General features: G+C 44.1%; 1 protein-coding gene, 1 non-coding gene and 1 pseudogene across 2 annotated transcripts; all 3 read right to left on the reverse strand.

Annotated features, from left to right (window-relative positions):
• Positions 1-5,039: 5,039 nt before the first annotated feature.
• LOC140221142 (uncharacterized) lies at positions 5,040-8,307 on the reverse strand (annotated as a pseudogene).
• Positions 8,308-10,792: 2,485 nt separating this feature from the next.
• On the reverse strand, positions 10,793-12,277 carry LOC117841104 (uncharacterized). Its single transcript, XM_034721678.2, has 2 exons — positions 11,574-12,277; positions 10,793-11,435 (listed from the first exon to the last, which is right to left on the reverse strand). The coding sequence occupies exons 1-2, from the start codon at positions 11,742-11,744 to the stop codon at positions 11,274-11,276; spliced, it is 333 nt and encodes a 110-aa protein (XP_034577569.1). The 5' UTR covers positions 11,745-12,277; the 3' UTR covers positions 10,793-11,273.
• An 8,389-nt stretch (positions 12,278-20,666) lies between these two features.
• Positions 20,667-20,738, reverse strand: TRNAD-GUC (transfer RNA aspartic acid (anticodon GUC)). The gene has a single exon. It is a non-coding gene; the product is annotated as a tRNA-Asp (tRNA).
• Between the last annotated feature and the right edge of the window lie 4,910 nt (positions 20,739-25,648).

Here is a 25,648-nt window from a genome sequence, read left to right on the forward strand (position 1 = left end):
GGCACCAATTTAGGTAGTTGGAGTTGGAAAAGAGGCATCATTTGAGAGAGATGGAGAAACAAAAGGAGTTGGAAAAGAAGCAGAAGGAAAAGGATGACATAAAGAGGTGTCTGTTATTAGTAAAGCAGGCTGGAGCTGGACCCACTTCATTTGAATTTGGCATAGCAACTAGATTATTTTAGCATGAGTACTATGGAGATGTGTTTGACATGATCGACAATGATGAGAAATTGATTTGGTTGAGGAAGACATGGAATGACTACCATATCTATCCACATAATCTTATTTCAAGATCTTTTATTATGTTAAGAACTTTAGTTGTCTTCTTATGTCAAAACCTTTTATTATGTCTGAATTGCATTATTTCATCTGAAATGGACATGTATTGAGGTGTTTCATGAATGTGTGGATTTGCTACTATGTGTAATTGATGCTGTCTGGATTTGATGCTATGTATATTATTGCTGGTTGGATATCTCATTTAGTTCATGCTTTATGATTTACTGATTCCCATAATTTTTGTACTGATTTGTTTGTTTTTCTGGTTGCAGGAAGAAGAGGAGCAATGGGATGAAGAGGACGATGATAGGGATGACTTTGATCAAAGACTACAATCCTATATATTGCATTGTAGGAAGAAGAGAAGAAAAATCTATTGCTGCTGCCATGTTGGGTATGTATTACTTTGACACTTATTTGAATAAAGCAGAGCACAGAACAGCAACAGAAAGTGGATTTGAATGGGTCATGAAGACACTAGGAAATAGCACATCTTGTTACAATATGTTTAGAATGAGTCAAGATTTATTTATGAGGCTGCATAGTTTGCTAGTTGAATCATATGGATTGAAATCAACTAAGAGGATGTCATCTATGGAGGCTTTAGGGCTGTTTCTATGGATATGTGGTGCACCTCAATCTCTTAGACAAGTTGAAGACCGTTTCACAAGGTCACTAGAAACAATATGTAGAAAGTTTGATAAAGTTCTAGAGAGTATGAACAAGGTAGCAGTTGACATCATTAAGCCAAGGACCCTAAGTTTAATTTTATGCATCCTAGGTTGCAAAGCCCTCAGTTCACACCCTTCTTTGACAATTGCATTGGAGCAATAGACGGTACTCATATGTCTGTAATAGTGCCAAGTACCTAGGTAGTACAACATATGAGAAGATATGGATATACGAGTCAGAATGTCATGGCCATATGTGATTTCGATGAGGTTTACTTTTGTGGTGGCTGGTTGGCCTGGGTCAGTTCATGATATGAGAGTGTTCAAAGATGCAATTGATAAGTTTGGAGACAAGTTTCCGCATCCACCTGAAGGTAATGACAACTGATTGTATGCATTTTATGATTATTACAACACTTGATCTGTGACTTACATAATTCATGTATTATGAATGTGCAGGCAAGTTCTACCTTATTAACTCGGGTTATCCAAACCGACCGGGATATCTTATACCGTACAAAGGAACCAAGTACCATTTGCCGGAGTTTAGACAAGGGCCAATGCCAAGAGGTAAAAAAGAACTGTTTAATTACTCACATTCTTCACTTCGTAATATCATTAAACGGTCATTTGAAGTTCTAAAGATGAAGTGGAGGATATTGCTTGACTGTCCTAGCTATCCAATGCAAAAGCAAAGCTGTATAATTATTGCGTGCATGTCACTACACAATTTTATTAGGGAGAGTTTTTTGAGAGATGTGGACTTTGATTTGGTTGACCATGATGAGAACTATGTTCCATTCGCCGAAGGATCCTCTTCTAACGGTAATGTGTCAAATGTACGTCATGGAGACGAAGATCAAAACATGAACGAATTCTGTGATTGGATAGTCGATGGTTTGTTTAGTAGATCATAGATGTCAACTTGTAATGATGATTTTATTGATGTGTTGAATTGTTGTATGGATGAGTGTATGTACATTTGTGTGGATTTTTTTTTACAGAATGGAATAAACATGTGGTAAAAAAAAAATTGCCGCCTGGAGCTACCCAGTGTGTTGGCGATAGCAACAAAAGAATTTTGACCCCTGGATGGTAGCTTTGGCGTAGGGTATGGCGCCAGCAGACTAGCAGCAAAATGGCGCCAGCAGTCCAGGAGAATTTTGGCGCCAAACTTGGGCAGGGGCATGGGGGAGGGCAGTATGGTCATTTTGCCATAACATTTATTGCTTTTAGTCAGTTTTAGGATGTGGAACCAAACATACTTTAGACCATGGACTAAAAACTGACTAAAACTTTTTAGGAGCTACTCCCTCCATCCCAAATTATAAAGTCATTTCAAGAATCTTGGAGAGTCAAAGTATCTCAAGTTTGACCAAATTTATATGATAATATAATAACATTTATGATATCAACTAAGTATCATTAGATTCTTCAACAATTATATTTTCACAGTATACCTATTTGATGTCATAAATCTTTATAATTTTCTCTATAATTTTGGTCAAACTTGAGATGCTTTGACTCTCCAAGATTCTTGGAATGACTTATAATTTGAAATGGAGGGAGTAAAATTTTAGGAGGTGGGAAATAAACAGGGCCTATGTTTGGTTGTCCGCATCAGGCCCTTTTCAGTCTTACCCAAAGCATAACCATAGTTCCTACATCAGCAACATTTTTCATATGGTGGGAATTCAGCAGTAAGATTTTTCTTAATCCAATTACACTTAATTAGACTTTTAAATACAGAGCCTGTTCAATGCCTTTAAACTTTTTTTTGTTCTGGATAAAACCTTTTTTCCTTCAGTTTTGGTGTTTCAACTTTAGAGCATCTGCCCAATGACAGGCACGTGCCGTAGACATTTACTGCAATCTCCAAAAATAAAATGACACATCTCGTTTATGTTAATACATGTGCGTATCTGGACGAGAAACGGAGATCATGTTCAATAATGTGAGAAAACGCAAAGATAGGCTTTTAATTTCATCAGAGAAGCAGATTCATAGCGAGTGATGGGGTTTTCCACCCGCATGCGGCCGATGCTCGAGTGTCGTATCGTCAACTTGCGGTGTGGTTGCGGCTGCACGATTCGATCATACTCCAGATAAGCTCGCTCTCCCGCTCGCTTTCTGAAACAGCGACGCCCCCGGCAGCGAGAAAAAGACAGCAGCAGCCAGCAAGTGCCTGTACCTATCGGACGCAGGCATCCAGAACAGAACGAAGACGCATCAAAAAGCCCCGCGCGCGTGCTCGTGTGAAAGACCGAGCTGTCACTTGGGAGTGACGATTTGGTCAAGCAGCGTGCATGCTTTGCCCGTACCGTAGGGAATGGGCAAGAGGAAAAGCCAGGGGATTTGGTTGGTCTTTTGGGCTTTACAGCCGCACTTGCACGTGTTGGCTACTCTACCTGCCAGACTGCCATAGCCTTTTATACGGCTGCTAGTTGAATTTGGAACGGAAGGAGTAACATTTTTTTTTCGAAAATGAATTCTGCCATCCTTCCTATTAACATTTTTTTTAGCTTTGACACACGATCTTCTTTCAAAACACTTATAATTAGATAGGCTCGGACATCAAACGGTAACTAAGTTTATAGCTTATGAATGGAGAGAACAATAGTTTATGGGCCCATACCATCTCGCCACGTCAGTAGAGTGAGAAATGCCAGTGCTCGGCCCAGTGCAGCGCACGACGCGACAATCGGATTGCTCGCGTGGGCCAAAGCATCCGGGCTATTCCACGACGGGCCATTTCAGCCCACGACCCCTGATCAGGCTGACGAGGACGTATTTTCACTCCGTCGGCAACCGTTGGGAACTCGGAACCACATCGCCGCACCCTCGTCCACTCCGGGGAGGAGTGGAGGACCTCCATGGCTCCGTGCGCGCGCGGTGGAGACGACGATGGCCTGGCCTCGTGGGCACGCGTGGCACGTGTGTAGCCTCGACCCGGCGCAGCCGTCCTCAGTTTCATCGGCCCTTCTGGCGGCTGCCTCCAGCCCAGTACCAGTAGTGCCCACCACATGTTTGTTAGAATGCCTTCAGCAGGTACACATTCTTTCCCCTCCTTGATTTTGCACCTCCTGGCATGACTATTTGTGGAGATGTTAATATGTGATAGCAATGAGGAGCCTGATTCTCTGTTTGTGCATGATTTACGTGGTTTCAAAATTACTTCCCTTGTTGTTGCCAAGGTTTACTCAATCTTTTCCAAACCAAAACATGCAAGTACCGAGTGCCTGTTTCAAACTCCCATGAAGTCAAGTATGTCAAATAAAGGGTGTCGTTTGAGATGTTCAGAAATTATGCAGTCAGGCCCTCTCAAGAAAATATATGCAGTGGCCAGTGAGGAGGATTATGTCCGCATCTTGTCTTGCATCCATATGCTACATGGATTCTTAGTAAAGTTTCAAATCTAGAGCATTGCGTGATAACTTAGGTGATCAGATTTGACCATATTCATTGACCTTGTTTTCGGAGGTAGCAGTAAAATGAGAACCAGTAAGACTGGAATGGATTAAGCAAAGTGAGAACCTGGAAGGCTGGAATGGATTAACACAAGGCTTTGGCTCAGGGGAGAGCAAGAGAGAAAAAACCTTACCTCTATTCACACTTTACATTCTGACATGTTTCTGCAACTACAAAAATCTGTACTATCGAATAATGTTGTTTCTAGGAAACTGTTTGGGAAGTAGGGACTGAACTTCTGTTTTGTTTATTAGACCAAGGATAAAATGCACAGAAAAAGACGTGAACTCCTTGTCGGGACAAAATCATGGTACTAAACCTAAACTAACATTGTAATATGCTGATAAAAAGCCTTCATAATTGTTGTATGCATATTGTCAATGTAGGATTTGGGTGGAAATGTTGCAATAATTGCAGCCGGATAAGAAAAAAACATGACAGACACTCAATTTGTAAGTGGGGTACTACCATACTCTCTGACATGATGATCCCTTTAACTGCATTTTTTCTTGCATATTTCATGCGTTGTTTTCCTTCCTCAATGCCATTCACTGATTTACCTATGTTTGCAGTTATCTTTTTGTGAAGCTGAATTTCAAGTGCAGGGCACTCATGCATAACTCAGGAACTACTTTGCCTTGTTTCATTCTGCTGCATGATAGTCTTTATTGTCTGAATCTCATCTACGACATCTCTCATGCACAACCTCTCAGTTGGTCTGTTCTTGCTGCATGATAGTGCAAGCTTTATGACAGGGTCCATGACAACATTGATTTGCCCTAGTTCAGACTCAACGGATAGCAGAAGGGGGTCGACGATCTCCATCAGTCGTGCTGGATAAGCCATCTTTGCATACTTCAGCAGGGTCAGTCCATCAGTAAACATGTCATGGGTAGGTGTCTTCCCTGTAAACAACTCAAGGAGTACAATACTAAAGCTATAGACATCCCCATATGGAGAAATTTGACCAACTTCACCATATTCTGCAAGGAATAAACGACATTAAAAGGCACCAACTGAACTAACAGCTGCAGGAGCAACAGCATATGGAGTTTTCAATTACCTGGAGCAACATATCCAATTGTTCCTAGTATCCCCACAGAACTCTTTGAATTGATTGATTGCTCACCTAGTGGATCTGTGAGAATCTTTGTGAGGCCAAAATCTCCGACACGAGCAACCAAGTCCTCCCCTAGAAGAATCTTTCTGGGTTTGATATCACAGTGAACTATTGAAGGCTGGCAGTTATTGTGCAAATAGTCCGGTGCAGCGGCAATGTCATCAGCAATGTTCAATCTCTGCAGTAATGTTAGTATATTGACATGATACAATGAATGTAGCTCCCGATGTAACCACTTGTTAAGGCTCCCATAAAACATGAACTCCAAGACTAGAGCTTTGAAGTCATTTTGGTTCAAGTCAGAACAAGAGCAGCAAGTTATGACACGGATCAAGTTCCGGTGGCAAATTTTGCTAAGCACCTTACACTCGGTCAAAAAACTTTTTGAAGAGCCAGGTTGTTCAAGATCAGAAACCTTCACAGCTACAGTAGTTACTGAGTCCTTCAGCATAATTTCCCCCTTATAAACCGATCCATACTGTCCCGTACCAATCAAATTGTTGGCACTGAAGCCATTTGTTGCTCGAAACAAGTCAGAATATGAAAGTCGAGGATACATGTCATCCATCAATGGAGGATCCACGATCATTATTTTTGCAGATGGAGATCTCAATGCCTTCTTTGAAAATAAGAAAAGAAGTGCCAAGATGAAGCAGGCCAAGATGGTAACAGAAGTTACTGTCATTGCATTTCGAATGACTCTTAGTATCCTTTGATCATGCTCCATCGGTTTGGTAGGGCAGTGAGGCAAATGCAACTCTTCAATACCACCGCATAGTTTAGCATTCCCATTAAAAGAGAACCCTGTCAAATTGGTAAACACGCCATTCTCTGGAACTTGGCCGTCAAGATGGTTGCAAGATATGTCTAGCCTGTACAGTGATGCCATGCTTTCCATGGTCTCAGGGATCCGTCCAGTTAAGTAACTTTGTGCAAGGTACAGCTCTGTGATGCCATTCATGAATCCTAGTTCTTGAGGTATCATGCCAGTGAGGCTGTTTTTTGTCAAATTTAAAAGTACCAGACCATGCATTTTACTTATGGACGTAGGAATGCTACCATTGAAAGAGTTATCATCCAAACGGAGCTCCATTAAGTTCTACAATTGCTGAGAGAGTCTGGCAGCACTCCAGATAAGTTGTTCCCGTGTATGTACAAGTATGTGAGTGTCGTGAGACTACCAACTTCTGATGGAAGATAATTACTGAAACGATTCCCAGATAAATCCAGAATGTATGACAAGGATGATAGGCTAAATATCTCTCCTGGTAATGGACCTGAAAGTACATTATTTGAAAAGGTGGCTCTAATAAGCTGTTGTAAGTTCCCAAGGTTCACGGGAAGAAGTCCCTCCAAGCTGTTGTTATCTAATGAAAGCTGCTGCAACTGCTTTAAGTTCCCAAGCGAGGATGGCCATGCCCCAGACAATTGGTTCTCTAATGTCAAGAATTGGAGCATTTTTAGCCTTCCTATGCTGTCAGGTATGTGACCAGTAAATTGGTTGCCAGAGAGCCCCAACTTAAATAGTTTGGGAAGGTTACCGATTCCATCTGGTATCCTACCAGATATTTCATTGAATCTGATATCTAGGATTCCAAGCTGTGCTGATAGGTTGGATATAGAGCTTGGAAACACACCACTGAATCTGTTGTTTTGCAGTGTGAACACCACGGAGGACTGTACAATTTGCCAAGAGTGTGATGAACTCCCAATCTTGGACACTGCTTGCCTTTATCTGGTTTTTATGGTGCAACAGGTAGTCCAGGCAGAGAGTCCCAATCTCTGGAGGCACAATTCCAGTGAAGTTGTTACCAGACAAGTCTACGGATTGCATCGTGGTTGCATTTGCAATTGAAGCTGGAATGCTTCCCTTGAAAATGGTTATCAGCAAGAATAAGGTACTGGATTTTCAGTAGGCTATTGCCCAAATCAGAGGGTAGTGTGCCCTCAAGTTCATTCTGTAGGCCAATGTCGACCATTGTGGAGTTGCAGACTGTTTGTGGGACAGTGCCTGAGAGGTGGTTTACTTGAAGGCCTAGTGCCTTAAGGCTACCAAGTGTGCCAAAGCCTTCAGGGATTGGTCCACATAGGTGGTTGCCATTGAGGTAAACTTTCCGCAGTGATGAGAGGTTGCCAAGTGATGGCGGGATGACCCCAGTGAAGTTGTTCTTCCCTAACGACATGGTCTTGAGCATCGGCAGACCCCCAAGCCAATCGGGGATTCCTCCACTGAAGTTGTTCACATCAAGTTTGATGCTCACAAGCTGACTGCAGTTCTTTAGGCCAAATGTGACTGCACCTTGCAGTGAATTGTTTGATAGATCAAGATATGATAACCACGGTAGCTGGCCAATTGTCAGAGGGATTTCACCTTGGAGTGTATTGTTTGACAAGTCAAGGTACGACACATGTGCGGGCCAATCTCCTGAGGTATTTCACCATGCAGTTTATTGTAGCTAAGGTCTAGACTTCTTAGGTGCGTGAGATTTCCGATGGAAGGGCTATGCTTCCCACAAGTCCTGTGGAGGACAGATTCAGGGCCGATACCCTGTGCTTATGCCTGTGACTGCAAATGATGCCGATCCACTGGCAGAAATCAGTGCTTATTTCCCATGAGGCTAGTGAATCTGACTGCAGGCTTAGACCTGCCTTCAGTGCTAGCAACGCATCCTGGTCAGTCTCATTTCTGCTCAGCAATGCTTGAGTGCATGAAGTTGGTGCCAACAGGAGCAGATGGGGCAAGATAAGCAATTTTAGAACTGGAAACATTTTGCCCTCTGGCACTGAAGAACATTGAACAAAACTAAATTTAGTGACTGGGTATGTTCCACTCGAAATAATAAGAATGCTAGTAAAAATATATCATTGACATTTAATCATCAATACAAAGTTTTAATATCAGAAATAATAGTTTGTGTATGTTATGAAGAAGGATATGTTTTTCAGTAATACTAATTAGTTAGAAACAATTTCACTGTTTCCTGCAGTTCTCATAATTTCTATCAATGCTTCCGATCCTTTTTGGATTAACCATTGTAGGGTGTACAAGTAGATAGTACTTGTTCATATCCATGGGCTATGATTTTCAGAGTGGCTAGACCAGCAAGAAGTATTCTCATTGTGTACACATGCATCATGCGGCGTAAAGTTGATCGAAGATGGAAGAGCACATCCCAAATAATAGCAATATTGCTCCAGCGTACTCGTAGAATACTAAATTTCATCTATTATCAATAGAGCTTGTACTTAAGACAAGTACGTTGGCTGAAAGTGTTTGGGGCATATGAACAAAGATTCTTTTTGTTGATAATTAAACAAAGATTATTCAAGCCAGAAGCATAGCCAACTGTACACAACATGATCATTATGCATGCATGCCTATTTGTCTTCCATTTACAGATTTTCACAAATTGGAGCACACAGAGACATAGCCCAATGTCTGCAAAGTGTGCAAAGATGAATGCAGAACCACTGAACCAGCAAAAGGATGTGCAGCGCGTACCTGACAGTTCTCTGGCCCAACACAAACAACGCTCCAGGCCACTGGGCAAGGTACTAAATAGCGTTTAGCGGTATGGTAGCGGATTAGTGCTGGTGTAGCAGATCGCGGATAGCGAGTGCTATAGCAGACGCTAAGTCCAAATAGCGGAATTTAGAAAATAGTCACAATTTTAGAGGATATATGAATATTAACATCAAGCTCACTTAAAAAAAGTTAAAGTTTCAAGTTAGCAATTGCATCTCATGGTACGAATCATAAATAAATAGTATAATTAAGATGTATGGATGTATATTAATATTAAATCCTCGTATCAATGAATAAAAAAATTCACTTGTCATCCCATAATTTTTCGTCATTACCTGAATAATCATTTTAAATATTATTATTACTATTTGATTCATATTCCTATGTCACTTTAACCATAAATGTAGCGAATAGCTGTCTAACATAAGCAATAGCGACCATGATACCGGACACTAGTGGACATTAACGGCTTCGAAGTCCAAATAGACTATCTTGGGTCCACTACGCTATAGCGGGCGCTCCAAATACTGTTTAGAGTGGATGGAATAGAATTCAACAAGCCTCTGTCCACACTACCTATCGCTTCCATGGAAATCCACATGGATCGCTTGTTTTCCTCTATCTCGCGATCTCGAGGACCACGACCATCCAAACAAGTCGCCGTATGTTCAGCAGTTTCTGCGCCATGTCTCCGGGTCTGAATCGGAATTCGAACTTGGTAGTATAGCTTTTTTTTTCCATTAAGAGGAGCACATAATTCAAACCCAACCTAAGAAAACAGGAAATCCCAACGGTGATGTGATACAAAGCTAAGCTAGGCCTTGGTTCCAACTTCAAACTAGCACTCACTGCTGGTAACTCCCCAAGTTCAACATGCACACGGCACTTGAAGCTCTGAACAGCAACACTGTCAGTATCAGAGATCACAAGGAACATTTCGCAGTATTTATGCATTTCTACAGCTGCAATGGATCTTCACAAAACACAGAATTATGCACTATTCACAGTAAGTGCTCAGAATTTCACAAGTCTTCTGGTCAGCCCTTCCATTCCCTTCGCTTCATGAGTCTTATATTTGAACTGTGATGTAAAAGAGACTGTAATTTCGTTACTAAGAGGTATTGAAATTCGGCCATAGCCCTTAGTGGAAGAAAGTGCTCAGAACTTCAGACACTGCAGGCAGAGGAGCACACCTGAACTTACAGTTTATGCAGAGAAATACATGCCAAGAATTAATTCAGAGATAAAACCATCTTATGGCACATAAGAGATAAAAATGTCACTCATGGCATAATGATTCCGGCTTGTAGCACGCAGAAATGCACTTAGTAAATTATGCTAGTTTTAGCTCCTATCACCAGTTCCTTAGCAGGAACAGAGGTAAATTTTGTGCATCCCTGATTTCCTTACAATCCTGCTCACAATCTACTATGGAGCAGCTCATAGTTATCTCACAAGGTGTAATCTATTCCACCGCATTTCATGGCAGAGGCAGCAACTGCAATCAAAACTCTGTCCTCTGCAGACACGACGAACAATTGAGCTGGGGCAGTACTCTTGAATAACCAATACACATCTTAGAAGGCACAATCACATCCGTTCCAGCTGCATCAGTTCAGAAAACCGGAGAACGATGCCCAAGAGTGAGATTTGTCAAATCCCAATATCTACTGGTTTCATTTGTCAAGGAGCTCTGCAATCAGAACTCTGCTGTCTAGGCACAAACAATTTGAACAGGAACATATATTTAATGAAAAGCCAACCGCACACAAATCCAATTATCCAAACCACCAAACATGATCTGGTACAGACACACGCTGAATCTCAGAGCAATCCGAAAAAATGGCCGAAGAGAAAGCCAAGCAACTATACTGCATTTCACATCGCTGATTCTACCAGTATATCCTGACCACCAATCAGTTTCATGTGCCAGTGTTACAACCAAAGCAACTCTGCTGATACTAATTTATCTACACGCGACTGACAACGAGTCCACAAAACTGTGTTTGATCGAACGCACAAACTGAACTCCGAAATCGGTATACATGTACAGAATCCGAAGCAAAATCAAGCCCATCGTGAAAAATGCTCAGCCGAACACCATCAGCAGCACAACATCAGAAGGCACTCACGGAGCACGGAGAGGAGAGGAGACTCTAGACATCTTCGGACTCGGTCGACGTCGGCACGCGGATCCCGCCACGGCGGCCTAGAGAAGCCCGAGGAGGAGCAGCAGCAGCAGAACGGCGGGCGCCACGGCGAGGACAAGGAGCAGCTCGGACCCGGCGATCCGCGCGTGCCCGGCGGCCTCGCGCCGCGCCGCCGCGACCTCACCGCGGTGGAGGAGCCCCTCGGGCCGGAGTGCGCACCCCTGCAATTGACACGAGAGGGAGCACACGCGCGCGCGTCATGAGAAGCGATCGAAGCGGAAGGTCGAACGAGCAGGCACAACACCAGCTAGTTACGCTAGAGCAGGGGAGGACGAGGAGTCGGGGGGCGAGGGGGTTACCGCTGCGTCAGCCGACGAAAAGGAGGAGGAGGAGGAGGAGCACCGGAGATCCTGCGTCGGCGGCGGCGCGCGGGGCCAGCGGAGGGAGGCGAGGAGGAGCGACGCCCTGGCGCAGCGGAGCGCCGCGAGGTGGGCCGCGGCGTCGGGCGCCGGCTTTGTCTGCTTCTCCATGGCCAACGTGCGTGGGGGTGGGGCGGGCGGCCTCTCGAAGGTTCCGGAAGGTTTCTCGGCTGATTTGGGGAGAGGAAGGAGGCGTGCGCTGGTTTCTACGGGTGGCGTGTTTATATGGTCGGTGGCGGTGCGGTCGTCACTAGTAGGATTTGAAATTTGAAGGGAAACGGCTGGGCAAACGGAACATGACCACGCGGAGTGGATAACCCACACCGCATCCTCGCCTCGCCTCTCTTCCACTTGAGGATGCGAGGGAGCCGTGCGCCAGGCCGCCAGCCCACAACCGATGTAGTGTCACGGTTCACCGCAGAAGGCGGCGTGGCTCACTGACGAGGGCCGCGCTATGCTACGGCGGCTCCAACCGCCGGCGTGTAGCATGCGGTAAGGCCAACAGCTGCATCCGCTGCTGCCCACCCACAAGCGCCTCGTCCTTGGAGGATGCACACATCATGTGTTTGATGGTTTGCCTGTGTGACGCTAACCTGTGGTGACTTCGTCCATAGAGGATGCGCGCCATGTGTTTGATGGTTTGCCTCTGCAACACTGAACAAATAGCCATGCCCATAGTTCTGCACAAATAAGAGTGAAAGTGACTACATATGCATGCATGCAGCTGACAAGGGGGTGTTTGGTATGCCGCACGGGTCTTTAGCCAGGCCCACAAGGTGCAACAGGCCTTGTTTGGTAGGTTGGAGGGGGTCACGAGCCAGGCCTGCCGGTTAAAAAACGGCCTGTCAGGCTGCACCGCGTGGAACGCCAATTTCGGCCGTTTCACACGGTGCAGGCTTGCGCGGGCACCTTTTCGCGTACACGGAGGGAAGGCGGGAGACCGAGCGGGCCTTCGCGCTAGTTTTTGGGCCGGCTAGGTTTACCTCCCAGCGGTATAATAGCGGGGGTTCCTGACCGCCTCACCTCTCCTCCCCCAGAGGTGCCGCCTCCACTCACGACTCCTCCACTCTCCTCTCTCTCTCTCTCTCATTCCCACTCGACTCCTCCTCTCCTCTCCTCTCCACCCAGCGAGTTAGGGTGAAGGCGACGGCGCGGTAGGTGGCGGGGCACCTGATTCGAAGGCGTCCGTGGTCGCCGTCACCGACGGGTGCGGGGTCCTCATCCTTGGCGAGCGCGGGTACATCTTCACTGGTGAGCGCCGAGTCTCCGTTAGTAGCAAACACTGGATCCGTCCTTCATCTTCGTCACCAGGCAGATATGCTATCTCTCCGTCCCTAGCCACCTGAGCAACCTCTTTGTCCCCGACGTGACCTGCTTCTTCCTCTCCACCGAGCAGATCTACCTCGTGTTCTCACTGTTCGAGTCCTCCCTCGGGTCCTCCACCGGCACGCGCTACTTCCTCCTCTTCCCCACGACGGCCATCTTCGTCTTCGCGCAGGTATGTCCCGGACCTCCTCCCCTCATGTCCTTAGGTTGTCGTTTCCTCTTTTATGCGATGAGATGTGGTCTCCTATGACGGATCTTTGGTACTTTGCTTCAATCCATTGAGTTTTATTTCATGGAAATGCAATAGATCTGCCGCGGGTAGGGTTCCAGGGAAGCTGTACTTTATCCTAGGGTTTTCTTGCGTAATTAGTAGGGTATCCTCGTCGAATATGCATGCCTTCGTGTACAACTGTCATGCTTTGTTGTATTTTCACTTCTTTACGATCTGTTGGTAATATTATTCGATTTGTTCTGGTTAATTTGTGTGAAATCCACATGCTTCTTGCCTTGGATTGTTGGGGTAACCTGATGTTGGGGTTTCCTTTCGCGCTTAGTTGGGTATCCGCGCCAGATAAGCATGTGTACTCATAGATCTGTCAGTTTCTTGATATTTGCAGTGGCTACATTAACTTATTCATGATCTGTTGCACCTGTTGTTCAACCCATCGAAGTTTAATTCATCTGTTAACATGTCCTGTGTAGACAATGCGTGGATGTGGAGTTGTTGGCATGGATTTGTGCATATTGCTAGTTATGTTTATGTGCAGTGAGCCTCTGGGAGGCTACCTTTCAGTAGCAGTTGTGGCGATGATTATTTTTTTGCCTAAGTTTAATTTGAACTATTCGATGTTGTTCAGGATGAGCCTCTGGAAGGCTACATGGAGTAGCAGCTGAGGCTATGATCCCTGATTGATCTGTTGAATTGGATTTGGAGTTTGTGTGCATGGCGCTGATGGTGTGGAGGAGCTTCTGGATGGCTCTAGTTTCACTAGCCATCCTAGCTGTAATCCCTATGCTGTCTGTTCAATTGGATGAAGGATTTCTTTTTTGGTCGATGATGTTGAGGAGCCACTGGGAGGCTAATTTTGTAGCAGCCGTGGCTATGATCCTAATACTGTGCATCCTGTTGTAAGCTGCCACACCGTAGGAAGTCTTAAGTTCCATTATTGTCCTGTTAGTTCTAAAATTTGTTCCTTTTAAGGCAACATTGTAGATGGACTTGCATGAGTACCATGCCAGGATGGCTTCTCAAGCTGATGCTCTTGTTGTTGTCTGCATTACATTTCTGTACTCTAGGTTTAGGAGGGGCACGTGTGATTCAGATGAGGAAGAGTGCTCGGTTTGGATCCCTAGGGCAGTGGTGGATGCTAAGAGGCAGGCAAACCTAGATAAAATTTATAACTGCACAATGGTTGAGTCTATAAGCATGGTAAGGATGCATAAAGCTCCTTTCTTTCAGTTGGTAAACCTGTTTATGGAGAGGCACCTTCTAGAGGACAGCATACACACTAGCCATGTTTCTTCATATTGTGGGACACAACCAAAGGTTTTGGGTGGTTCATCACACATTTAGGAGGTCCATAGAGATTGTGAGTTGATACTTCGCGCAAGTTCTTTATGCTATTGGGGAGCTAAGGGGTGAGATGATCAGGACCCCGGAAGGTGGGATACACCCTAAAATTCTTAGGAGCCAGAGATGGAACCCATACTTCAAGGTACTTAGGTTAGTTTGTAGTGTCCTTTAATTTTGGTTGTTCACTACCATCATGGTACACTAATGCATACATGTTAACTATCCTAGGATTGCATTGGAGATATTGATGGAACCCACATTTTGGCTAGGGTTCCATTTAAGATTCCATTTAAGATGCAGGCTGCATTTAGAGGCCGTAAGCAAGCCCAACACAGAATGTGCTAGCTACTGTTGATTTCGACATGCGGTTCACCTATGTCCTTGCTGGGTAGGAAGGGTCAGCTCATGATGCGCTGATCCTAGCTGATGCGTTAGAGGGGGATGATGGGTTGAGGGTGTCACAAGGTACACTGCAAGCACACCTTTTTTATTTTATCTTCTGCACTGCGGTTGCTGATCAATCCTAATTGCATTCATGTGTAGGAAAATTTTACCTCGCTAATGCTAGATACGCACTGCTGCCTGGCTTCCTACCACCATATAAAGCTGTTAGGTACTGCATGTCTGAATTTGAGGGTAGGAGAAGTCCAAGCAATGCTAAGTAATTGTTTAACCTTAGGCACTCATCCCTCCGCATCACAGTTGAGAGGGTTTTTGGAGCACCTAAGGGAAGGTCTCGCATGCTAAATAATAAGCCTTACCATCTGTATCCCTCCCAAGTTAAAGTTGTAATTGCTTGTTGCATTCTGCATAACTGGATTTTGGGTTTTACGGTAGATGAAGTTGTTCCAGGGGAGGATTTCTCACCACCTCCTCATGTTTCACAGCCTACACCCACACATGCTGCAATGTCACAAGAAGCTCGTGCCTGGGGTGTTCAGAGGGATGACTGGGCTTTGGCTATGTGGCAGAACAAGGGGTCCTCTAGGGTTTAGTATGGTGTGTGCTGTAGTGGAACTGTAAGGAAACATAGTGTGGCAGTGATGTGATTAATGCGGCATCTAGCTGAGATCAGTAATGTACTCAATAATATTTGCTTTTTTCCCTACTTTTGTTGTTTCTTATATCCTTGTTTTTCCTGAAATTTGCTTTCACTATTGTTTGACTCAACAACTTGTGTTGCTTTCCTGCTTTCTTATATCCTTATTTGTTGTTTCTTTGGGAACTCAAAGGGCTGCAATGACCTAACCTAACATGTGTCATGTAATTAATGGTTGCAAATGCTATCTGTGCTATTGGATACCTAGGCCAATGGCTAAGGAGGACGTGTTCTTTGGTTCTGCTGCTGCTGGGTTTGCTAGTGCTGGTCAACTACTTGCTGGTCAGGGTGCTGCTGCTGCTACCTCTAGACTAGGTTAAGGTGATGGTCTTGCTGGTGTGGGTGTGGTTCTGCTGGTGTAGATGTTGTTGCTGCTCTTGGTGCTATTGCTCATGCCCTGGGGGTGCTATTGGTGGTGGTACTGGTGGTGTTGTTGGACAGGGGGGTGGTGCTACTGGTAGTGCTGGTCTTGGACAGGGAGGGAGTGCTGGTGGTGGTCCTCCTCGTCCGCCTATGAGGTGGACTACTGCCACCTCTGGGTTTGTGCGTCGCATGTGTGAGCTGATCGGCACTAGTGTGAGGCCTGAGAAGAGCTTCAAGGAGGTGCATGTGAACAAGGTGGCCAAGACTCTGCGGGAGTGGACCGGGGAGCATGTCACTACCACTCAGGTGTACAACCACCTGTGTAAGTGGTGGTAGAGGTGGGGTAGGGTATGTAAGCTCAGGGACCTTAGTGGCGCTCTCTGAGATGCTAACACCTGTAGCATCACTCTTGAGCAGGAGCACTACCTGGGCCATTGCAAGGTGAGTTAATTTGATCATGTTGTATGTTTTCTTCAATAATTGTCAATTTCTTCATGTTGCTTAGTACTGACATTGGTTGTTTTTGCCTTTTGTTTTGCAGGATCATCCTAAGGACGTTGAGCTGCTAAACAAGCCCATTGAGCACTATGCGTAGATGGAGGTCACCTTTGGAGGGGGCATGGCAATAGGCCGCTGGGCCATGAGTTCTGGAGAGCCACTAGGGGTGTTCTCTGGGTTTAGGGAGATAGCATAGAAGAAGGTAGACAAGTAGCAGCTGGTGGACCTCACTTCGACTGAGCATCAGGTGGACCATAAGACGGTCATCAAGCTTGGTGCCTTTGGGGAGGGTTCTAAGGCCCCTGCATGCTGCGTTGGGAGCAAGAGTAAGAGGGTTGCCATGTCCGAGGAGGAGGTACTTGTCCTTACCAACATGACCGATGCTGTCAACAATGCTATCAACAATGTGGCTGCTGCACTTAGGGAGACTGGGCCTGAGCAGGTGCACCTTGACCTCTAAAATGCTATGATGTTGACCCCTGGCTTTTTTGAGGAGGTCCTCATCGTTGCTTTTAGCCACCTTCTAGGCAACAAGTCCCAGAGCAATGCGTTTGTCAAGATGGGGGACAACCACCGTGTTTGAGCACTCAAATCACCACTAAACCTCAATTTGCCACTTGTAAATTTCAAATTCAAGTAAACTTTGAAAAGCACCATAAAAGGGAAAATTGAAGTCAAATGGGGCCAAACAAGAAACCAATGTGAAAACAAGCAAATTTAGGTTGGAAAGGTAGAGAAACACCCCAAAGTTCAAATTCCAACCTTTGAAAGCTTTTCAAATTCGCCTAAAAAAGCACTAAAAAGGGGTAGAAGTGGAAAATCAGATTTTACATAACAACTTAACTTTTGGCCAATATAAAAGATGTAGAACACTTAAAAACAAACAACTTTTGTTATTTGCACATCTTCTGACTTTGAGAGGAAGGCCTTCAAATTTCAAATCAAAATTCAGCAAATTTGGGGAAAAGTTCAACTAAACCATATCCGACGTTCTACCAAAGTTTGCTCAGGTTTATCTCAAAATCTAGCCAGTGTTTGCACCATCAACCTTTGTAGAAATTGTAGAGGGTAGTATGGACAAAAACTTTTATATTTAAAAAATTTCAAGTTTAGTTCAAGATTTTTGAGAGTTTTCAGCTCAACTTGCCACCACGCACGCACCCCCGTGACACGCTCATACCCGATGCATGGTCACCACGCGCTCGCGCGCGACGTCACCATGTCGCACCACGGCGTTCGTGCAACGCCGCTGGCTTATCGCCGCTAGCGACGGGACAGGACACTCCCCAGCGCTGCCCAACCCACGCCCGCACGATCTTATCCTCCCCACGCCACATCTTCACCTGCCCAGTACCGTGCGCGCACCCACGCGCCCCAGCAGGCTTTTTTGTTATGTCTGCTTATTTGGGGATGATGAGCCTAAATTTTATGTGCTCTGACCCACCTAGATGTGGATCTGACCTTGTCACTTTTTCTAATCGAACTGCAGTTGTTTGAATGCAAGTGTTTGAGGCAGGATATTAGATTGGTGAAGCAAATGCTTTCATTATGGTGAGGCTTCTATTTTTTATTTGCTCTTAAGATTTTATGCGGATGATGACAGGCTTGCTAGTGCATTTGGTAGGTTGTATTCCCCAAGCTTGATGTGGACCTTGGTCAAGTTGCCTTATGGTGACTCGACCAACATCCACTTGAGCTTGGCGAGTAGGACCTCTCAATATAGCTTAAGCAACCCTTTCTGACGTCTCTATGTTCCTATTGACAATGATGTAAAGGTGGTAGCATGCATGCTGCAAGATGCTGCCTACATACTCAGGCAAACAAGGTATCCCTTGCCTTAATTGCCTCACTATTAGGCAGCTCCTTAGCGCATGCATCTGCACCTGAGCTGAGCCTAAATAAGAACCCACTTGTTTCTTATGCTGTTGCCTTGATGATTTCCTTTATAGTAGTGTTGTTTTTGTAGATGGCAATGATGATGATGATGACGATACTCACACCGGCTACCAACGCACCCCTTAATACCCTAGCAGGTGTTAGCTCCTAGTGATGCGGTCAGGGGTTCCTCTGACTGCCTCACTAGGAGGCAACTCTTGCATCGGTCCTATTTGTTAGGCAGTACTACACTTGATCCGAGCCATGCATCATTTTTGAGCCAATGATGACTAACCAAATGGGTTATGTCTGAGGCTTTTCTTTAGTTTTACCTGATTTTCCTAACTTGAGTTTGTTTCTGTTGCCGATGTTGATGCTTTTACTTGATGGCAAGGAGGCTTGGAGATGTTGCCTGCTGCTAAGGCACATGGGAACCTTCTCTGGTCTTGTGCTTATTCGTAGGTGGAGCCATTTTGAGGTGATAATGACTTGATTTTCATGCACTTATGAGAACTTGATTGCTATTTTTTTCTAAATCCTGACCCATTACTTGTTAACATTGTATATTAATGGCTTGGTGGAGATTCTTTGATCTCAAATTTGCTGTCATTGTGGTTCTGGTTGCTCTGTTCATCAATGTCGGCATTTGCAAGTGATTATTGCCCTCTATGCCATGTTCCTGCTTGGTTTTACTTCAACTCTCATGCAAGGAAGCCCCTAATTATGTTAATTAGGTTGGTAATTACCTTGTCAACTCGATGTAATTTTGTTCCTCTGTAAATTTTGCTTAGTGTACTGTTGACCTTCCTAATTGCTTGTTTATTATGTTAGTTTAATTCAAAATCCTTTAATCTATGCATTTCTAGGCGCCTGGGCAGGGGGTAACCTTCACCAGCGGCTGCACGTGGTGAGGGCAACTCTCTCCTGCTACTAAACGCCATCTTTTGATGGTAGTTTGGGTTAGTTAAGGGAGCCCACTGCCAGCCCACCCTACCAAACACCCTCCCAACCTAACTAGCACCATGGGGTGTAGATTTGCCAATCAATATCTGTGCACCTATGGACCCGGCCCATCTGGTTGGAGCCTGGCTCATGGGCCCGGCTGAGGCAGCCTAGGCTACCAAACACGACAAGGAGTTCTACTCGATGAAACGAAGACACATTCAGACTACTTGCCCTACCAAAGGTAATGGTGCTAGCTCGTATATGGATTCTATTCTTAAGAAATAACACTAGCAATACCCATTATTTGTGCTAATCCATAGTATTCAAAGGTATAATCAACTAGACATGTTAAAAAATAAGGCTCAAATAGTTTTATTTTTTTTTACATTTTGTACTTTTGAATACACAATCCTAAACTCCTGGGCCCGCACCTGATTGAAAGTACCATCGATATGATGCTCCTATGTATCTCAGCCGAAAAAGGTTCAGAGCAATTCACATATTTGCAATTATAAAAGGGCAATGATTCTTTACCCTTTGCGATTAAGCTCACTATATGTCTGTGAATTGTGACATGGTATAACCTGATGTGACCATACTTCTCACCATATAAATATAAATCTCCTAGCCAAGATAAATACCACCAGTTGTAGCTAGGAAGGTTTGCCACATCCCTGCAAGTGAAATCAGCAAGACCGTCATTGTGCTTCTTGCTCCAATGCTCCCTCAGTTCAGAATACTCGATCGCTTGACAATTTCCCTTCGGTATAGCAAGAAAACTTACATAATTGCAGAAAAATTATATTAAAAATAATATTCCTGTTGGCATATTTGATCTGTTGATTTAACATGGACATCATTGATTTACTCCTCAATTGATTACAGGGTGCTTTGAGATAGAGCTCTGCACCTCTCCCAGTGATTGTAAGTCCCGCGAGGCGCCTCTGCCTCTGGTATGCTGTATGCCTATCAATGTCCTATGACTCTCTGAGTCTCATTTCCACCGCAAAATCTGTACAGTCATATGCCTCTGTTACGCCACTGGTATTTCATTTGTAAAAATGTACAGCCATTTGCATGATATTCGGTATAATTAATATACACTGCTGTTGTCATTTATATCTCCTTAAATTAACCCATATACATTATTTGCTCTCATTTTATACCATACACTTTTCATATCCATTTCTAATACAAATAGAATCATAAAAAATTTCTACGCACTCGCGAAGACGCGAACAAGTTACTGGTGTTAAGCTAGCTGAGGATACGCGCTGAACCATGCCCGTTCTGGCCAGCTGCTAGGGATAGCAGGAGAAGTGATCACTTATATAACCATATAAAAAAAATAAATCGCCGTTGCCGGGGATCGAACCCGGGTCACCCGCGTGACAGGCGGGAATACTCACCACTATACTACAACGACCTGATGTCTTGTGATAACGGATGAATATTAAAACCAAGAGAACCTACTCAACCTCGAACCATGAGGAAGATAGATGCATATAAAAAACGTAGGGAGTAAGCATGAATGGAGTCTAGAAGTTCAAGTGCTACAATCATTGACGACGCTCTGTGGTCTTTGTCAACATAGGTCCTCCATTGCCGGCCTCATTAGTGTTGGTGTTTGCAGCAGCTGAAGATTCATTGTGCGCTTGCTGTTAATTTGTGCTTGATCACTGTGAAAAGGGCCGTATCATGGTGAGCTCATCATGAATTGCAAATTGATAAGCCACTGCGAAATGCAGCCGCCAAAGTACTTTTATTCTTGTAGAAACAACTCAACTCGGTAGGTTTTTTTAAGAAAAAGGTTCATTTTACTCTCCTCACCTATTTACTTTGTACGTCCACCCCTCACCTAAATAATAGCTTAATTTACTCCCTCCACCTGTTGAACCGGATCAATTTAGCTCTAAGAATCTCCACCTGATTTTGCCTATGTGAACACAGTTTTGACCAAATCAGAGCGGTTTGGAGGCCACTAAATTGCTAACGTGGAAATTTGTGTACTGTTCTAGAGAGAGCCGAGCCGAAGACCCGCGTGAGTGATACGGGCCGCGCATCCATCCTGCACCCACCCGCCGAGCTGAGACATCGGTATCACGTCCCACGCGCGCGACATTTACGGCTACGTCGTGCAAGTCTTTCCTGGAGCTACCGAGGCTACCATTTGGAGGCCCAATTAAATGAGCTGTGGAGACTGAAATTGCTTGGAGGCCCGCCGAGAACTAATTTGGTCTGCGGTAATCAATAACCCAGTGCGGTAATCAACAACAAAACATTGGCATTCAGTAACAGTATCAGTGGAGAGTGACATTCAGTAACACAAGCATTCAACTATATCCCATCGTGGGAATAAGCTACAACCGAATTAATTAAAAAAAGCATTCAGTAACCATATCTCAGAAAAGGTCGTGCATCTTGGACTGAACTGACTCGTGATTAATTCATTGGACCATGCAACAAATGGGAAACCAACAGACTAATGAAGATCCAAGTATCCAGAAAAGGTCGTGCATTGAATCTGCGATTACCCAACAGAAGTTCCAAATATCACAGAAAGGTTGCATCTAACAATCCAGAGTTATCGACAACAACTAAATCGAATTCCCAACTAAATTGTGTAGACGGTCACATGCCACAACTATTTGGAGTAACACAAGAACTAACTCTGTAACGATGTGGAAAAAGACAAAAAAAAAAAAGATTGCAGCTTTCGGTTGACTCCCAAAATGCTACCACTTTCAGTTGAGGCTTTCAGCTGAGACGCCTTCTTGAGATTGTGCTCCAGTCTAAAGAAATACAGACAAGAAGGAGCAAGTTTCAGTAATTTGGGCACTTTAAGAAATTTGCAATGCCTCTAAAGAAAGTAATTCATAATGATAACCTTGCATGCCACATACCAGTAGTATCGTACCTACTCTCAAATGCTTTTCACTTGCAGCCACCCATTTACTAGTTGCACTCTTTTTTCTCTTAGTTACTCGGTGCACAAAGTAGCTCACCGTTGCAAAGCACCTTTAAAGAAGCATCCATCAAGTCCTAGAATTTGTCTGCATAACCTCTTTTTGCATGCATCAAAACAGACATATATCCTCTGGAATACATGCTTCATGGTGATGTCAGGGTCTAAGAAAATAGCCACAATGCTACCTGGATTACTTCTAAGGATCTCCAATTAGTAATAAAATAGCTTGGGGTACTCTTCTTTAACAGCATCATAAATTCTCTTCCTGACAATATACTTGGCTCTTTTGATCTTCGATAATGTAACATCTACTCCCATGTCAAGTAATATTGTTTCCTTCAGGTCCAGTAGCTTCCAAGAAGGGTTAGCCTTTATTAGTGATTTGTACTTGTTAGCAATTCTCCTAGCAATTACATGTTTGTTATCTCTTCTTTAAGGATATCTATATTGAGGAGTATATGTCTGGACCTGGAACTAGTCACACTTTGAGCCATATGAACCATAATCATCCAAGTGCAACCAGCCCAGGAACACTTGGCTCTGATCCTTCTCGTCTCATCTTTAGGAAAGGCAATATGTGTCTTCCCCTGAAAGTCATGCCAACTAAAAAAATAGGTAATGGAGCAGTGCCATCAAACCTAAGAAACTTGCTCTTCTTTCTGCTTCCACTGATCTCAAGCCCCTCATCATCATCATAAGAGGCTTCTTCACTTGAATCAAAATAAGGTGTATCATTGCCTGCATCTAATTCTTCATCAATGTACAGCTGTGGTACTTGATGTCTAACTTGCACTAAAGCTTCACATACATCCTCCCTACCTTTGACCCCTTTCTTCACCATCTTCGCATGTCTTCTGTATTGCTTGGCCTCCTCATCTTCTTTTGAATTTTCATGCTCCCAATCACTGCCACCACTATACCTCTCCAAATCTTCAGTGGGATTGGCAATAGCTATTGGAACAGAAATGACATGACCATCTCCTTCAGAACCACACTCTTCCTCCTCCGCCGCCTGATAATCTGAATCACTCTCATCCTCCTCTTCCGAGTTTTCATGAACAACCTCTGCATACACATCTGCAATAGCATCATCTCTTATGCACTGTAACATGTAAGAGCACTCTTTGTCATCGTTGAGCTAATGCAAAAAAAAATATTAAATCTTTGTCGGTGATAATCATGTGTGTTTTTAAGTTGCCGATAAGCTTACACACTGAAACCTTCTCCCTCTCAACAAAGTCAATGGTCTGTCCATGATGCACAAACTCTCCCCCCAAATGAAACCTCACTGGCTGCAAACCAACAGTACAAAGCATGAACCAGAGCCACAAATCATGCACAAAAATACTCACACATACATGCAACTAATTTTTGTTTCATATATTTGGATGCAAGGAGCTCACATCAAGGCACCAGGTCATAATGTATTGGTTTATTTGAAAAGGGGTGGCTAGATATAGATATTTGTTAAGAGACATTCTTGCTGTCTCTTGCAGTATAATAATATGATCAATGAAAAAAACCTTGAACAAGTTGCTAATTGGACAAATAATCGCTTCCTGACTATATGGTCTAGTTCAATTCCAACGATAAAAAGGTGTGTAATTAGGCCTTTAGTTAGTAGGTGCTTCCTGTCTTCTAATAATTAAATCTAAATCTAAAAGCAGACTGTGCAGCTGAGTCAATATTATCTTCAGTAATTGCATCCTGGAATGCTCTTGGTAATTGAAAAATCACGCACAAGATCTATTTTTAGGAAAAATTCACGTAGGAATGCAATCTCAATGTAATTTTACCATCCCGTCACCATTGACTGGAACCTATCCCATCTAGGTTTAAATCGCAATGTAGTCTGGCCGATAGATTGGTACTCTTGGGTTGGGATAACTGACCTCAATCCGTTTGCGCTCTCCGATCCTTCGGCACCGTTCGGATCTTCAAGCTATCCTGGCGGCAACGAATGGAACAAGGAAGGCGAACCACCTGAGGAAGACGATGAGAGATAAGAGTTGGGGGTGATGCGGTGCGGGACATGGATTTCTAGCCTCTGCTCGGCTCGGATAGCGGGGGATGAGAAACTACGCGAGCCAATTCTAGCCATGCGGCGCTACAAACTCGGCTTGGCTCCAGGTGCCCCTTTAGCGATTATATAGCCTCCAAACCGCTTTGAATTGGTCAAAATTGTGTCCACGTAGACAAAACCGGGTGAAGATCCTTATTAGGGGCTAAATTGATCCGGTTTCAATAGATGGAGGGAGTAAATTCAGCTATTATTTAGGTGAGGGTGGGATGGACAAAGTAAATAAGTGAGGGGAGTAAAATGGACTTTTTCTTTAATTAACCTGATGTGTAAACCAAATCGGATAATGTTAAACGGACACGGGACCATATAAGTTAGGCAATTCTCAATGCGAAATTTCATATTTATATTTCCAAGAGTACCACATAAGCAAGAATGTATTTAGCAATGCATAGTTTTATCTTTTGGTGTTGCTAAAGCTACATGCAAGACACAAAGATCTTGAAAACAGTTCACTGCCTGCATCTATTGCACCATACTTTGTAACCAAAGCATCCCACAACTCCTTCGCATTTGTCGAGTCCACATAGACATCGACCAGATGGTCAGAGAGCACGCTGATGATACATCCCACGAATATTATTGCCATCCGTGAGCTTCTGCTGCTGCTTAGCAGTCAGTTCGCCTTCTGGTTTGACTTTTCTCGTATCCCAGATGTGTATCGCATTAAGCCACAGATGGACCTTTGATTGCCATCTCTTAAAGTTCACACCAAAAAACTTTTCTGGCCTCAATGACTCAGCAAAACCAGCCATGGTAAAATCAACAGATTGCCTATCATAAGGTTTTTTAATTGTTGGATAATTAGGCAATTGCTATATTAATTTTTGAAATAAATAAATCATGATAATATACAATCCTAGCATGCAAAACTTTAACATACTAGGCAACAAGAACGGCATAATCATGATCTAAGAAAACTTGATTAAATACTAGATCAAATTATGACGCACATATCGAGAAGCCGTGATGACGAGCGGTGTTGATGGGACGATGACAGTGTTGCGGACGGATCATAGCAGTTGGTACTGAAGACGACGGTACGCTGCAGTGCCTGATTTGGACGGAGGACGAGCCGTGATGACGAACTTGAGCCGTCGCGCGGAGCGCTTCCCAAAAATCTTTTTCGTCCTCTCCCGGTGCAGGATCATGGTTTCGGAGACCTGCTCTCCCGCTCGCCAGTGCACACCGACACAACGGAATGGAGAAGACTACAGTGGCTGCGCAGCAGTGTAGAAGAGGTAGAACCTAACTCGTATAAACCATCTTAGGGATACCCGAACCTAGG

Source organism: Setaria viridis, chromosome 9, assembly GCF_005286985.2.
Source record: "Setaria viridis chromosome 9, Setaria_viridis_v4.0, whole genome shotgun sequence".
Taxonomy (NCBI): Eukaryota; Viridiplantae; Streptophyta; class Magnoliopsida; order Poales; family Poaceae; genus Setaria; species Setaria viridis.

Coding starts and splice junctions, on each gene's coding strand:
- LOC117841104 (XM_034721678.2), bottom strand. CDS start 11,744: ATGGAGAAGCAGACAAAGCCGGCGCCCGACGCCGCGGCCCACCTCGCG. Junction 11,436..11,573: donor TTTCGTCGGCTGACGCAGCG/GTAACCCCCTCG, acceptor TGTCAATTGCAG/GGGTGCGCACTCCGGCCCGA.